The following is a 14264-nucleotide window of genomic DNA, read 5'->3' on the forward strand; positions in this document are numbered from 1 at the left end:
CCTTCTCGCACAGATGCTGTGCAAGGTCAGGGAGGACGAGGAGCAGGTCCTGTTTGTGGCGCCGTATTGGCCCACTCGGACCTGGTTGCCGGAACTAATGCTCCTCGTGACAGCCCCTCCCTGGCAGATTCCTCTGAGGAAGGATCTACTGACGCAGAGAAGGGGCACCCTGTGGCACCTGCGTGCAGACCTCTGGAAACTTCATATCTGGTCCCTGGATGGGATACAGAAGTTCTAGGTGACCTACCCCAGGAGGTAGTTGACACCACTTCGACAAGAGCACTGTCTACGAGACACACTTATGCCTTGAAGTAGAACCTGTTCGTCGAGTGGTGTTCTTCTTGCTGAGAAGACCCCCAGAGATGCCCGATCAGGGTCGTGCTTTCCTTTTTGCAGCAAGGGTTGGAGCGAAGGCTGTCTCCCTCTACCCTTAAAGTCTATGTCACAGTGATTGCTGATAACCTGGGACCTGTCTCTAGTGCTCAAAGCACTACAGCAGGGCCCATTTTGGCCTTTTTAGTCAGTTGAGCTGAAGTTTCTATTAATGAAAACTCTGCTCCTGCTTGCACTGGCCTCCATCAAGAGGGTAGGGGACATGCACGCATTCCGGTCGACGATTCGTGCCTAGAGTTTGGGACGGCTGACTCCCAGGTAATCCTGCCCCCGAAGTAGGCAGACCCAGCCCTAGCTTTGCTTTGTCCCGTCCAAGCCTTGAGATGGTACGTAGACCGGACACAAAGCTTTAAGACCTCACCTTGAGATGGTACGTAGACCGGACACAAAGCTTTAAGACCTCAGACCAGCTCTTTGTCTGTTACGGTGGCCGGCAGAAGGGGAAGGCCGTCTCTAAGCAGAGGATGGCCCACTGGGTAGTGGATGCCATCACCCTGGCTTATCAGGCACAGGGTGTGCCCTGCCCGCTCAGGTTGCGAGCTCACTCTACTAGAAGTGGTGCATTCTCCTGGGCGGTGACTCGTGGCGCCTCGCTGACAGATATTTGTAGAGCAGCGGGCTGGGCAACCCCCAACACGTTCATTAGATTCTATAGCCTTCGTGTGGAGCCGGTATCCTCCTGTGTTCTCACCTCAAACGAGTAAAGGCACTGAGAGGCCCCGGTTTAGCGTCGGCTTGCTAAAACTACTCCAGAGTGTCATATGTAGAGACCTAAGTGGATCCCATATGTGTAAAGACCACGGTATAGCCTCAGAGCCCGTGTTTCCTCGGCAGACTTCTGCCATTTCCAAGAGGGTTATAATCACTTCTAATCTGCCATATGCACCTAAACGGTTGTTCATATGTGTAAGTGCTTCCGAAACCTCCTTCGGGAAGGATGGGGCTTCCGCAACGTTCCTGTTCCAAGTGGAAGACTGAAATGGAACGTCTCAGTTACATATGTACGTATGTACGTCACCTCCCGTCGCCATGACTACTGTACCACCGCTGAGTGGCCGGGCCACTCTGTGATCAGTGGCAGCTGGATGCAATCATCGCATGCCAAAGTGCATTGGCTCGTTTAGTTTTCACCAGTTTAGTTTTAGTTGACTCCAAGGAAGCACAGAAATTAGCCACCTGGAATTAACAGTTTGCTAATATTTTCTTCCAAGACAACATGGTGGCTGACCTAATCACCCTTCATTAGGTCAGATTTTACAACATAGGTGTTGAATTCAAAGTTACGCTTTCCCATTTTCCCTTCTTCTAACACATCAACTTTGAGGACAAAATGTTCACTTGCTGCCGAATATATCCCACCCACTAACAGGTGCCGTGATGAAGAGATAAGCAGTGTTATTCACTTCACCTATCAGTGAATGTTATGCCTGATCAGTGTGTGTGTGTGGATGTGTGTGTGTGTGTGTGTGTGTGTGTGTCGTGATTAAAGTATTTTAATGCACCCACCCCTCCCCAGACCGACATTACATTTCAATTACTTTTCAATTTGACTGTTGAGATGACACACATTTTGCAGGGCAACAACACACTGCATGATGCAGTCAATAAATGCAGTTATGTGCCCATAAAATTCAAGATATTGAAATACCCCTGTAAGAATTTGTGTCTCATATTTATATGATAAGCGATATCACACCAGCAGTGAGAGCAATATCACACGAGTGCTGTTTTTGTCCTGAATAGCACGAATGCAAATGTGATTTTATACAACAGATCAATAAATAAGAAGTTAATAATGTGTTACATTTTAAACACAATACTGTCTGTTTTGCTAAATTTTGCCAATGTTGTGCATCTCTGAGCAACAAAGCCATTTGAACGAATGGAATAATTGAATGATTCAATGACTTATTCATAAAGACATTTACCACCACCTACTGTCAGTTTTAGTTTCTTAGAGTATCATTTCATAAAAAAACATATTTCCATATAAAAAATAAATTAATAATAACAATAATAATAAAAAGGATAGTTCACCCAAAAATGAAAATTCTGACATAATTTACTTACCCTCATGTCTTTTCCCTCATGCCTTTTCAAACCTGTATGACTGACTTTCTTTTGTGGAACATAAAATAAGGTATTTTGAAGACTGTTGGTAACCAAGCTGTTTTGGTTACCAATGACTTTCAATGCATGAACAAAAAATCCTGAGACGTTTCTCAAATTAGGCTACCTTCTTTAATGTTCCATAGTTTATGTTAGGCCATTGTAGTCTAAATGTGTAATAAATGTTATGTTTAATCAAATGAAATAAGCTACTTTTTGTAATATCTCCTTGATACTTTTCTCATTTAACACAATAAAGGTTGTAAATTATCTTTTGGGGGTATTTTCACAGACAAATTTAATTTGCAATTAATTTGATTAATTAATTGCTACATCATGTAATTAGATTAAAAAATATATTGATTGACAGCCCTTATGTGTCACGCCCCCGGGCTGATCTGTCTGTTCTTCCCTTTTTATATATATATACATATTAGGGCTGGGCAAGTTAACGTGTTATTATCGCATTAACGCATTAATTTATTAACGCCGACAATTATTTTATCACGCATTAATGCAGTTTTTTATTTTTATGAAAGTTCGTTGCTCTCTGGCTCTGAATACACATACAGACAAACCATGGGTCACAGCAGGGGTGGGATGTTGATCAGTACTGGCTTGGGATGAGTGTCATAATGCGTCTCAACCAATGAGATCATTTGGGGAGGGCCTAAGACTGCAGCAGCACTCACATGAATGCTCCTGATCAAATTATTTAGGCTAAGCATTAACATTCACAAACCACTGTCCACTGTTATTTTGAACAGAAAAGAATGCAAAGTGCTCGTAATCACGACTTCATAAGTGCGAAATAGGAAGTTTCTGATAGCACGTGAAGACAGCAGAGAAGCGCTCTTGCTCAGCACAGTGGAGTGCATCGTTTTGTTAACTTTGTAGTTTATTATTTTTACACACAGCCCCTTTCACAATATATTGCTTTACAGATCTATCACTCTTGCTGCTCAGACTCTTCCAACCGAGCCAGGGACGGCTAAACGAACCACGCCCGAGCGCGGCACGGAGCGATCACACTAGTCAAACGAACCGGGCTTTGGGGGTCAAACGCGCTCGGTGTCTACCCGCCTGCACCCGCACTCGCCCATCAAGTGTTGTCCCGTTTCGCACACATTCGCACACATCTGCTGCGTTGGGTCCCGCGATAGTGCAGATCTCTACTCGGAAGGTGCCTGTTATAATGTTATGATGGAGGCTCTGGACTTTGAGCATAACTTGTTTTTCTATAACAAACTATGAAAAATGTTCTATAAAAATGTTAATGCCCTGGCAGTGGCAAATAGCTTGTTTTATATTTAATTTGTTTACATTAATGTTATAAGTTGATATTTACAAGAAACATTTTAACTGCTACTATGTAAAAGGAATACTGCTGTAAAAAAGGCACCTTATTTGTTTAAAGTGTTTGCAAACCAAATGTTATTGCACTTTTGTTCATATAGCAGTACTTTTAAATGAAAAAGTACACAATACACTACTTTTGAATGCATTATTGAATTTTGTGCATAATTTAATTGTGATTAATCGCAGACAATCATGCGATTAATTGCGATTAAACATTTTAATTGTTGCCAGCACACACATACAGTATATACTGTATATATGCACACACGCATACATAAATAAATATGTATCTTTTATTTAAATATTATGAAAGAAGTGCAAAAAAAGAAGAAAAAAATAAAATGCAAACATGCATATCACTAGCACCCTTCTCATGATATTACATATGCATGTATTCAGACATGTCAGTTTATAATCACATTGGAAGACAGGCAAAAGACATGTGAAGACACAGTCTGAGCAGACTGACTGGTCAAGAGATCCATACTAATAGTGTTGGAGTTTGAATGTTAGATAATAGTGAGTGTAATCCAAACATAACACATGCAAGCATCTGACTTTTCTTGTATAGGAAGAGACATGGAAAAACATGTTAAGCATGCATGATTAACTGTCTGTCTGGTGTTGTTTCAGTTCCTCCAGTTCTGTCAGTGCCTCAGCAGTCCTTCAATGCCACCGCCGACTATCAGGAGTCAGTGACATTCACCTGCATCACGTCCGGCTCCCCTGACCCTCAGGTGACCTGGTACTGGTGGGTAACAGTAACGTTTGTGAAGAGACACTCTGAATGTTGCTACTTGGTCCTAAAAGCTACAAACCCTGAGGATCCAGCGATGTGTTAGTGCAGCATGTAGGGCGCTGGACATCACCGCTAGTATATAGGGCACAATGTCCTTGATTCATCTATTCTATCTGTATGCAAATGGCAGCAGGTCTGTGGCGTCAGGCCGTGAAGAGCTGATGTGTGCTTTGGTCAGACGTTCAAAGCCTTCCATGATAACTGAGGTGAGGGCCGGAAATGTTCAAACTCTGAAATCTTTCTATTGTGTGAAGGAGAAATTGAACGTGCCTGTGTAAAATGTTTGCTAGCTGACCTGTGTGTAGCAAAACTGTAAAAAAAAAAAAAAAAATTTATTGAACTGTTGTATAAAATCAATATCACATTTGCAATCATGATATAACAGAAAAAAACAGCACCTATGCTAGTGTGGTATTGCTAAACTATATCATATGAATAAAAGAGGGTAATTTTTGCGCTCATATCTTTATTTTAGGAGTGTATAACTGCATTCTAATAGGGTACATCACGCAGTCAATCGTCCTGCATCACGTTTGTCAGCAACTGCATCAGTGCAAGATGATGTACAGGTCTGGGCCAAATGAATGTGTTAAATCAGCAGCCGTAATAAAGACATTTGTGTTTCTCATGGATGGAATTGAATCAGAGTGAACGTGAAGGTCCAGAGGTCTTCAGTGGGAGTGATGTTATAACGTCTTAAACCATCAGTCTGAATATTACAAGCGCAAAGTGCAGCATAATTACAGTTTTCACCGGTTTAAACCCGTGAAAGATTGGCACAATCGTTTTTTAAATTGCTGAAATTAAAGTGCATTAAATCGAAGGTATTTTTGCCGAACAAAGTTCTCTTTAAGTGTTTGAAGCTATAAAGATACTGTGTAGATTCACAAATTAATATTTATGCAAGGCTTTTAAATGCTGTTCAATTTAACAGACAGGATCTCGTAGATTTCAATTAATTATTATTAATTTGATTAATATGATTATTCAGTTTTATAGAATTCAGTGCAGTTAACATTTATGCAATGTTTAATCATAGTTATTATTAGATATGTATCATTATATATTAAATATCATTAATTTCCCTATATTGCAATACACACTTATTTGTGAATTGCAATATATCAAAAATAAACATCACCAGTTGGTTATTAAATAAATAAATTGCATTTCCTATAGTAAGATACCATTTATATTTGATATATGTTTTCATTTGTGTTGTTACCATAAAATTAATTACTTAATATTATTAATATTATTAATTCGATAAATAAGCATTAATAAGTAATATTCTAATTCAGCAATTCAGTGCAGTAAACAATGATATCATAAAAAGCTGTTTTATTTAAAAGAATATGCATTTTTTTATATTCATTTTAATATTGTTATTAATATTATTAATCAGAATAATAAACATCAGTACTGTACTGTGCTTTATATGCTCAATCAGATAGATTTGTTAGGTTAATGTCACTTTACCGAAGTGCCTGCTTTAGTTACTTGTCATCATTATTTCCAGCCATTAATTAGTTATTGCTTGCATCTGTTCTGTATCCCCTTTAAACAAAAGTTCAGTCAGAAATGAGGATTATGTCATCATTTACTCGCCCTCATGTTGATTCATGATATTTCATCTGTGCAAGACAAAAGGAGATGTTGAACAGATGTTCACATTCATTTTTACTGAATAATGACTCTGCGTAAATCATGACAGAATTGTCATTTTTGAACTCTTTGCTCAGAATGTACTGGTGAGATCTTGTGTTTGCATGAGTTCCTCCGCTTCACGACTGCTCCGTTTAGCTTGTTGAAGTCTAATTGGGTCCTGTGTGTTCCTTTGTTTTTCTAATAGCCCAGCGACTAATTGTGTCTCTGAACAGAGACCTGCGTTCACTGCGCTTAATTGTGGCCTTGTTATTGTGATTGAAATGTTAGCAACATGGATCTTCATTTCTATAGTTACTGCTCTTTTGTCTCTGCACTTTTTGTAGCTTAAACTCAAAAACTCTTAGTTTAACTAAGCAGAATTATTTGAATTCATTATTTTATTCAGCAAGGATGCATTGAATTTATAACAATTATAATATTGCAAAAGATTTCTATTTCAAATAAATTATGTTCTTTTGAACTTTCTATTCATCAAAGAATCCTGAAAATCATATCAGGGTTTCTACAAAAATATGAAGCAGCACAACTGTTTTTTAACATGGATGATAATCAGATATGTTTCTTGAGCAGCCATTCAGCAATTAAATTGATTTCTGAAGGATCATGTGACATTGAAGACTGGAGTAATGATGCTGATAATTCAGCTTTCATCACATGAATAAATTACATTTTACATTATATGCACATAGCTAGTTATTTTGATTTGTAATAATATTTCACAATACTACTGTTATTATTGTATTTTTATTCAAATAAATGCAGGCTTTGTGAGTGGAAGAGTCTTTTTTCAAAAACATTAAAAATGACTTGAACAGTAGTGAATGTGTTCACATGGTCACAATATGTATTACATTAGGCATTTAATATTTATATGTATCATACATATATATATATATATATATATATATATTACAATTAGAAGTGTACAGTATATATAATATAATTTGTTACCATTAAACTACTCCTATCATAATATAAGATATTTGTTTGTTTTTAGTCATGTAGAATTTGCTAATTAATTACTGTGTGGATAGATGAATTTTTTTCTTCCAAATTAATTTCTACACACTAATTAAACTGGGACGTTCAATGAGTAAGAGAATCATATTCTATATTCTGTTTAATCAGTTACAGATGTGTTTTCAGCAATGATGGTTTGTTTCCACAGGAAGGGTCATGTGATCGAGCGATCAGAGCAGTATGTGTTAAGCACGCTGGATGGGGGCAAAAGCACGCTGACCATTAAAAACATCCGGCAGGGGGACGGAGGGCCATACACTTGCCGTGCGAGCAACAAGGCCGGGAGCTCCGAGAGTCAGCTCTTCCTCAAAGTGTTCGGTGAGGAAACATTTGGATCTTTTATACATTTGTTTGATTTTTATAAGGTGTTTTTGTTGTAGCATCTCAGAGGAAGTCTTTCCTCATGACGGCGGTACAGACGATTCTACTTTTCTATTTCCATTTAGTTGCTTTCCACTCACATTCTATTGAAGAAAATTAAGCGATGCGTCTTTGGTCATGCCGGCAGTGCAGTAAATGTGCCTCTATCTCAAAATTCATTTCAGTGAAATGAAAGACTGTTCATTTATCATGAAACACTCCAGCAAGTTCTTTATAGGACCCGCATTCAATTTCTGCTTTCATGAAGCTGCTGGGCAAATTCACAAACTGATTATTCTGATTGGACCTCCTGTCTTCTGCAAGGAAATGTATGGAGATTTATTCACCGCCATCAATCCTCCAGACACTTGTTCTTCAGACGCACATATGGCGCTCTTATTGGATGGGAGTTTTGTTTTGTAAATGTGGAGCGGGAACACGGTTGGAACTTGTGATGTTTTTAGTGCTTGACATTTACTCACAGGAGAGACAGGAAAAAACACAAACCAGATAACAAAACACAAACAGCCAAGCAGGATGAAGATGTCAGGCACTGCTAGATATTCGTCTGTCAAATTCAGCAATACAGTCAGTTTATAAATACTGAAATATATTACATTGCAATTATATGATGTAATTGATAATTATATTTAATTATTAAATAATTTCATTAATAATAATAATAATAATAATAGCAATAATCAATAAAATAATAATAATTATTATTATTATTATTAAATATATTATTACTTTATGTATTTTATTGAATGTTAATATTAATCCTATATTTGATATAACTATATTAAATATGATTAAATAATATTCAATATAAATAAATGGCAGGTCAGTGTTTTAGTATTATTTAAATATTATTATAGTTTTTTTATTAAAATTATTAATTTGCTTTTATTTTTATACTCTGTTTTAATTTAAATTTTGTGCGTTTGCGTTTTTCTTAGTTTTTGTTCTGTTTAAATATTACTATTTATGTTTAATTTATTTTTAATTGACTTTTAGTTTTAGTTCAGTTATTTATTTCCATTTTTTGTAATGCTTCAACTTAAATTTATTTCAATTAGTTTGCAAGGCAACATTTCTATTTATTTTTAAGTAATATCTGTATTTTTCATTTTATTTCAATTAACAAAATGTTTGTTGTTTATTTTGATTAACAATAATAGTTTTAGTTTTAGTTATATGTCTTCTTCATTGCCCATAATTATTTCTCAGACCCCGAATAGTATGTATGTATGATTTTATTTATTTTGGCATATTATATTTCATGATTATTTTTTTTAATGGGTTTCCATTTATTGTGTTTATACGACATTAAAATTTGAATGATTTGGTCTTGATAGTTAAATCAAGTCAAAAATAATTTATTTAAAACCGAAATTGTTTAAAGGGGTCATATGATGCGATTTCAATTTTTCCTTTCCCTTTGGAGTGTTACAAGCTCTTGGTGCATAAAGAAGATCTGTAAAGTTGCAAAGACTAAAGTCTCAAATCCAAAGAGATATTCTTTATAAAAGTTAAGAGTTAACCACGCCTACCTAAAACGGCTCGTTCTAACACGCCCCCATATATCTACCTCACTATGTGGGAAGATTTGCATAACGCCGCCCAAATGTTCACGCAAAGAAAGAAGGCTTAACTTTTATTCTCTCTGTAGTATTGTTGCCGCTGCCGCCGCCCAAATGTCGTGAAGACGCTGTGTGCTTCGTTGTGAAAGCGAAACTACTTTGTTTGGTCTTCCAAAAGAGAACGATATCCGCTTCGTCATGCCTGGAGCTGATCCGTGCTGGTCGCTGAGGAAATACATAAACTTTGCTACCAACGCTTTTCAGCACTACTTTTTATTGCACATTCAAAGGCTGTGCATTGAGAGCTTACAACCTATTAGTTGAGGCTTGTATTAAGAGCAAATAGTACAACCAATCAAGTTTGGAGTTATTAGTAGATGTGAGTAACCACTAGCTTTAAACGTCTGCTCTTTACAGTGACAGCAATGACAGCAAGTTTCTCTGACCAGAGTTAAGGGTTCATATGGTGCTTAGTTGTCAAGTGTTGATGAAGCTGGTGTTTTGTGTGAGTGTGAGTCTGCTTGACCTCGCTGTCACTACAGTCCTTGTGTTTACAGCATGTCATCTGTCGTCTGAATGCTGTCGGCGCTCTCAGGAGAGCATGTTGAGAAGAAGAGCACGACATATGAGCAACAGTTCACTGTCACAAGTTTCATGTTCATTCATTCTCCTGCGCCATACAGAGATCGCAGTGCTGAGGAAAATGCATCATTATCAATACATAATGATGCATTTTCCCTGTCTTCCAAAACCACGGATGGGTCAAATTTGTTCATTTAACCCAATACTGTCAAATTTTGTAAAATGCACCAGGCAACCACTGTGTGTACGCAATACGTCCCTTTTAAATCAATTATTTTTGCCTCATTGAAGACAAAATCATTCAAATTTCAAAGTATTTGAACTGGAAATACACTAGCAATGAAGAACTGGAAATACAATAAAAATAATCATGAAATATAATAAATATGAAAAGAATGAGTATTCAGGGTTTGACAACTATTTATGGGCAATAAATACACACTAATACCAGGGTTATAATCATGACCTAAAACTGAAACGGTCCCACTTTATACTAAGTGGCTCTAATACATGTTTACTTACATAGTAACTAGATGTGTACGTAGTATGTAACCAAAGTGTAAGTACACATTGGTACATAGTATCTACAACTCTAATATTTGTGTAACTACACATATGTAACAACCCACTGAATGGTATGTGTAAGTACAAATGTGTAACAGGACTAACAGCACTTTTTTTGGTAAAGAAAGTGCTACACTTTATATTAGATTTACCATGTAATTACTCTGATGTTACACAGCAGCGGCCAGTAAGTTAGGCTTTACATATAAATTGTGGTTGGTGTCCAGAATGTTACACTTTATTATATTGAACCCCCCCCCCAATATGATTGTAAAGCGCTTTGGGTGTTCGAAAAATACACAATAAAGAACTATATAAATGCATCATTCATTCATTCATGCATTCATATTAAGTGGACAGTTCCTGAGGAGTTACCATGTAAGTACACTGGTATTGCAGTGGTGCACCAACTCCACCAACTCGAGATCCAACTCCTCCCAATTTACATATCCCTAAACCTACCCATCTCCACCCCCTGGATCCCATTTCCACCCCTAAACCTACCCATCTCCACCCCCTGGATCCCATTTCCACCCCTAAACCTACCCATCTCCACCCCCTGGATCAAATCTGAGGGTTGTTACATGTGTGTAGTTACAGAAATATTACAGCTGTAGATACTATGTACCAATGTGTACTTACACTGTGGTTACATACTACTTACACATTTAGTTACTATGTAAGTACACAGGTATTAGGGCCACTTAATATAAAGTGGGACCATAAACTATTAAAAACATTTTGGTAATTGAAATAAAATAAAATACAAATATTACCTTAATATTACTTTTAAAACAATAAATAGAAATGTAATAGATAGAAATTTTACTGAAATAAGTTTAAGTTGAAGCACTAACATTACTAACTGTAAAAAAAAAACACTAAAACTATAAACTATAACTAAAAATAAATTAAAGCTAAGTAGTAATATTTAAAAAGAAGAAAAACAAACAAACACAATGCAGTTACTAAAAATAATTTCTGAAAAATTAAACTAAAATTAAAATGAAAACTGAAAATGTACAAATAAAAGCTAATTAATAATTCTAATGAAATTATAATATTATACATATAATTGTTACGCGCGCCTCACATACGCCCCGGCCCAGAGTCCACAAATAAATATTAGTGCTCATATTGTCTTATCTTTCTTTTGTCTTCTCTAGTTTCTTATTGGTTGAGCTGGGGAGACAAGACTATAAAGTGGAAGGAGGCAGACCCTCTCACTCTCTCTCTGCCAGCCACAGTTTTCTCCACAGCCACATCGCCACGTACTTTTTCTTAGTTTGTAATTTTAGTTTGGAGTGCGGAGTCCCAGCTTGTTTCTGTTAGTTTAGTTATTTATTCCTTTGTTGCTGGGCACCCCGTCTCTTATTTTTGGTTACATTTGTGAGTAATTTGTGTTAAAATAAATAATTTATTTGGAATACGCCAGCCGTTGTCCATCTATTATGTTATGTGTCCCTTTCGACTCTTAGACCCTTATACAGGGACCGTAACATAATTGGGGACTCGTCCTAACATTTTTCAAATCAAGTTAAAGCTTTTGTCCACCAAAATTACATGGTTGGGAACTTTTGTTTTCGGATGTCTTATAATCCGAGCTGCAGCTTTTGCGCTATATTGTATCAAAAAGCTCTAGTCATTCTTTACATTGTATATAGTCAAAATGCTTTTTATTGTGCTAAATGGGATCTTTGATGTACTTTTCGCTACTTTCTTTGTTCCCTGTTCGCGCCAAGCTTTTGATCTATTTTTGAACGAGCGGAATTGTAGTGACGTAATTGCCGAGGGGTTTTCCACTCATCAGGAATTCCGTGCAGCACATTATAAGTGGAAGCGTGCGTGTGCTGGTGGACATGGCTATTTTGCATTTTTTTTTTTTTTGAGTGTTTGTTTTTTACTTTTTGGTGCTCTTTACATACAGTGTGTTCATAGGTAATGCAGGTGAGTGAAGTGTTTTGTCCCGTGCACTGCGTCCTTTGGTGTATAACGCCTTTGCTCCCCTGTTAGGCTGAAGAGGCGTTGCCCTTTGGGCTTCACCTGTTTTTTGTGTTATTAGTGTCGTGGGGGAGCGGTTAGCGTTAGCTGCGAAAGCAGTTATCTCAGGAGCACGTCCATAGGATATTGGGTGGTCGTCTATTACAGATTGGCCTCACAAACCTACTGGTTTTCAGTGCATAAGAACCCGCCGCAGAACCTGCGTGAAGACTAGGGATTTAGTAAGACAGGTGAGGTTTTGTTAGGCAGGCACAGGTAGAGGAGGCGCATTGGTTTGCTTGTTTATGCTGTGCACTATTTTGAGTCACCACTTCACTTCACAGTGTATTTCCCAAGCAACAATTAATTTATTGCGTATTTTGGCTTCTGTGGCTAGTTTGTATTTTGCTGTTGGCTGGCTGAGGCTTAACGCGGTCTTTTTGTCCTCTGTTAAGTGTTTTTTGTTTTGTTTTTGACTGCGTGTTTTTCGGTCTCATTATGGAATTTAGTTTAGAGGACTTTGTGGCTCACCCGAACCTGGAAGAATTTGAACAATGCACTAAAAATAATTTGTTCCCATTCGATACTACACTCATACTGCGTCTTGCTAGACGCATATGGGAAAAAGCCTTTTTTCTCCTGAACTGAAGCCTTTTTCATTCACACAGCGAAACTGCACGGCCATTGGTTCGTACAGTGTATTAAAAACATACCAATGGCTAGGCAGCGGAGCTGCACGAGCCTATGGCGACGAAGCCCGCCAAAGCCTGCCAGAATGGGCGGGGCATCTGGCTATATAAGCGGCCGTTCGCCACAGGATTCTCTGATTTCTTCTCCTTCAGCGACGACTCTACGTCTCCATGCTGGTCCGAAGCCGCTCGCCGTTGACATGCCTTCGCAGCTGGAATCGGGACCTCTCAGCACGGCTGACCTGCTTCTCCACTGCTTCAGCGACGCAGCAGTTCCGGTCCGTTTCCCCTGCCGCCATCAGGCGATCCTAAAAGAGCTCTGCCAGAATGGGCGGGGCATCTGGCTATATAAGCGGCCGTTCGCCACAGGATTCTCTGATTTCTTCTCCTTCAGCGACGACTCTACGTCTCCATGCTGGTCCGAAGCCGCTCGCCGTTGACATGCCTTCGCAGCTGGAATCGGGACTTCTCAGCATGGCTGACCTGCTTCTCCACTGCTTCAGCGACGCAGCAGTTCCGGTCCGTTTCCCCTGCCGCCATCTGGCGATACTAAAAGAGCTTGGCGTTGTTGCAAATGCCACGCTGTTACTGCGATCCGTGCGGGTCTCCCCTGCACGCCGATGACGGCCACATGGAGAGCGTTTCCTGCTTGGGGAAATCCCATGTGGAAGCCGCGCTCACGGGAGCTATTTATTCCCATTGCGAGAACTTCAGTCTCGCCTCTCTCCACTCATGGATCACTTTCTTTTCAGAGAGCGACCAGCTGCGAGCGAGCCCCCGTCGGCCCAGATCCCGCGTGCCTCGCTCTCGCCCCAGAGAGAGTATTCTCCCGTGTCCTCACTTAAATATTAGTGATCATATTGTCTTATCTTTTTTTTTTGTCTTCTCTAGTTTCTTATTGGTTGAGCTGGGGAGACGAGGCTATAAAGTGGAAGGAGGCAGACCCTCTCGCTCTCTCTCTCTGCCAGAACTCCTAGACCCTTATACAGGGACCGTAATGTAATGGTGGTGTAATGAATCAGTCCACTGAAGGCGAGCGTAGTGAAGAACCCAAGTGCAGTTTATTTACAGTGATCCAAACATAATCCAAACAGACGAAGACTAGAGACACAGACTTGACTTGACTTGACTTGACTTGATGAGGCATGAACAGACAGA

General features: G+C 38.6%; 1 protein-coding gene across 3 annotated transcripts in view; it reads left to right on the forward strand.

The window, feature by feature from the left end:
* LOC107721821 (neural cell adhesion molecule 2-like) overlaps positions 1–14264 on the forward strand; it is a 407305-nt gene that overhangs the window by 334863 nt on the left and 58178 nt on the right. For all 3 annotated transcript variants that reach the window (XM_016529987.1, XM_016529989.1, XM_016529988.1), the window contains exons 6-7: positions 4495–4612; positions 7497–7666. In XM_016529987.1, coding sequence (XP_016385473.1) covers positions 4495–4612; positions 7497–7666 — 288 coding nt within the window. The remainder of the gene's footprint in view (positions 1–4494; positions 4613–7496; positions 7667–14264) is intronic.

The sequence above is a fragment of the Sinocyclocheilus rhinocerous genome, unplaced genomic scaffold (genome assembly GCF_001515625.1).
Source record: "Sinocyclocheilus rhinocerous isolate Xijiao unplaced genomic scaffold, SAMN03320098_v1.1 scaffold1265, whole genome shotgun sequence".
NCBI classification, from domain to species: Eukaryota; Metazoa; Chordata; class Actinopteri; order Cypriniformes; family Cyprinidae; genus Sinocyclocheilus; species Sinocyclocheilus rhinocerous.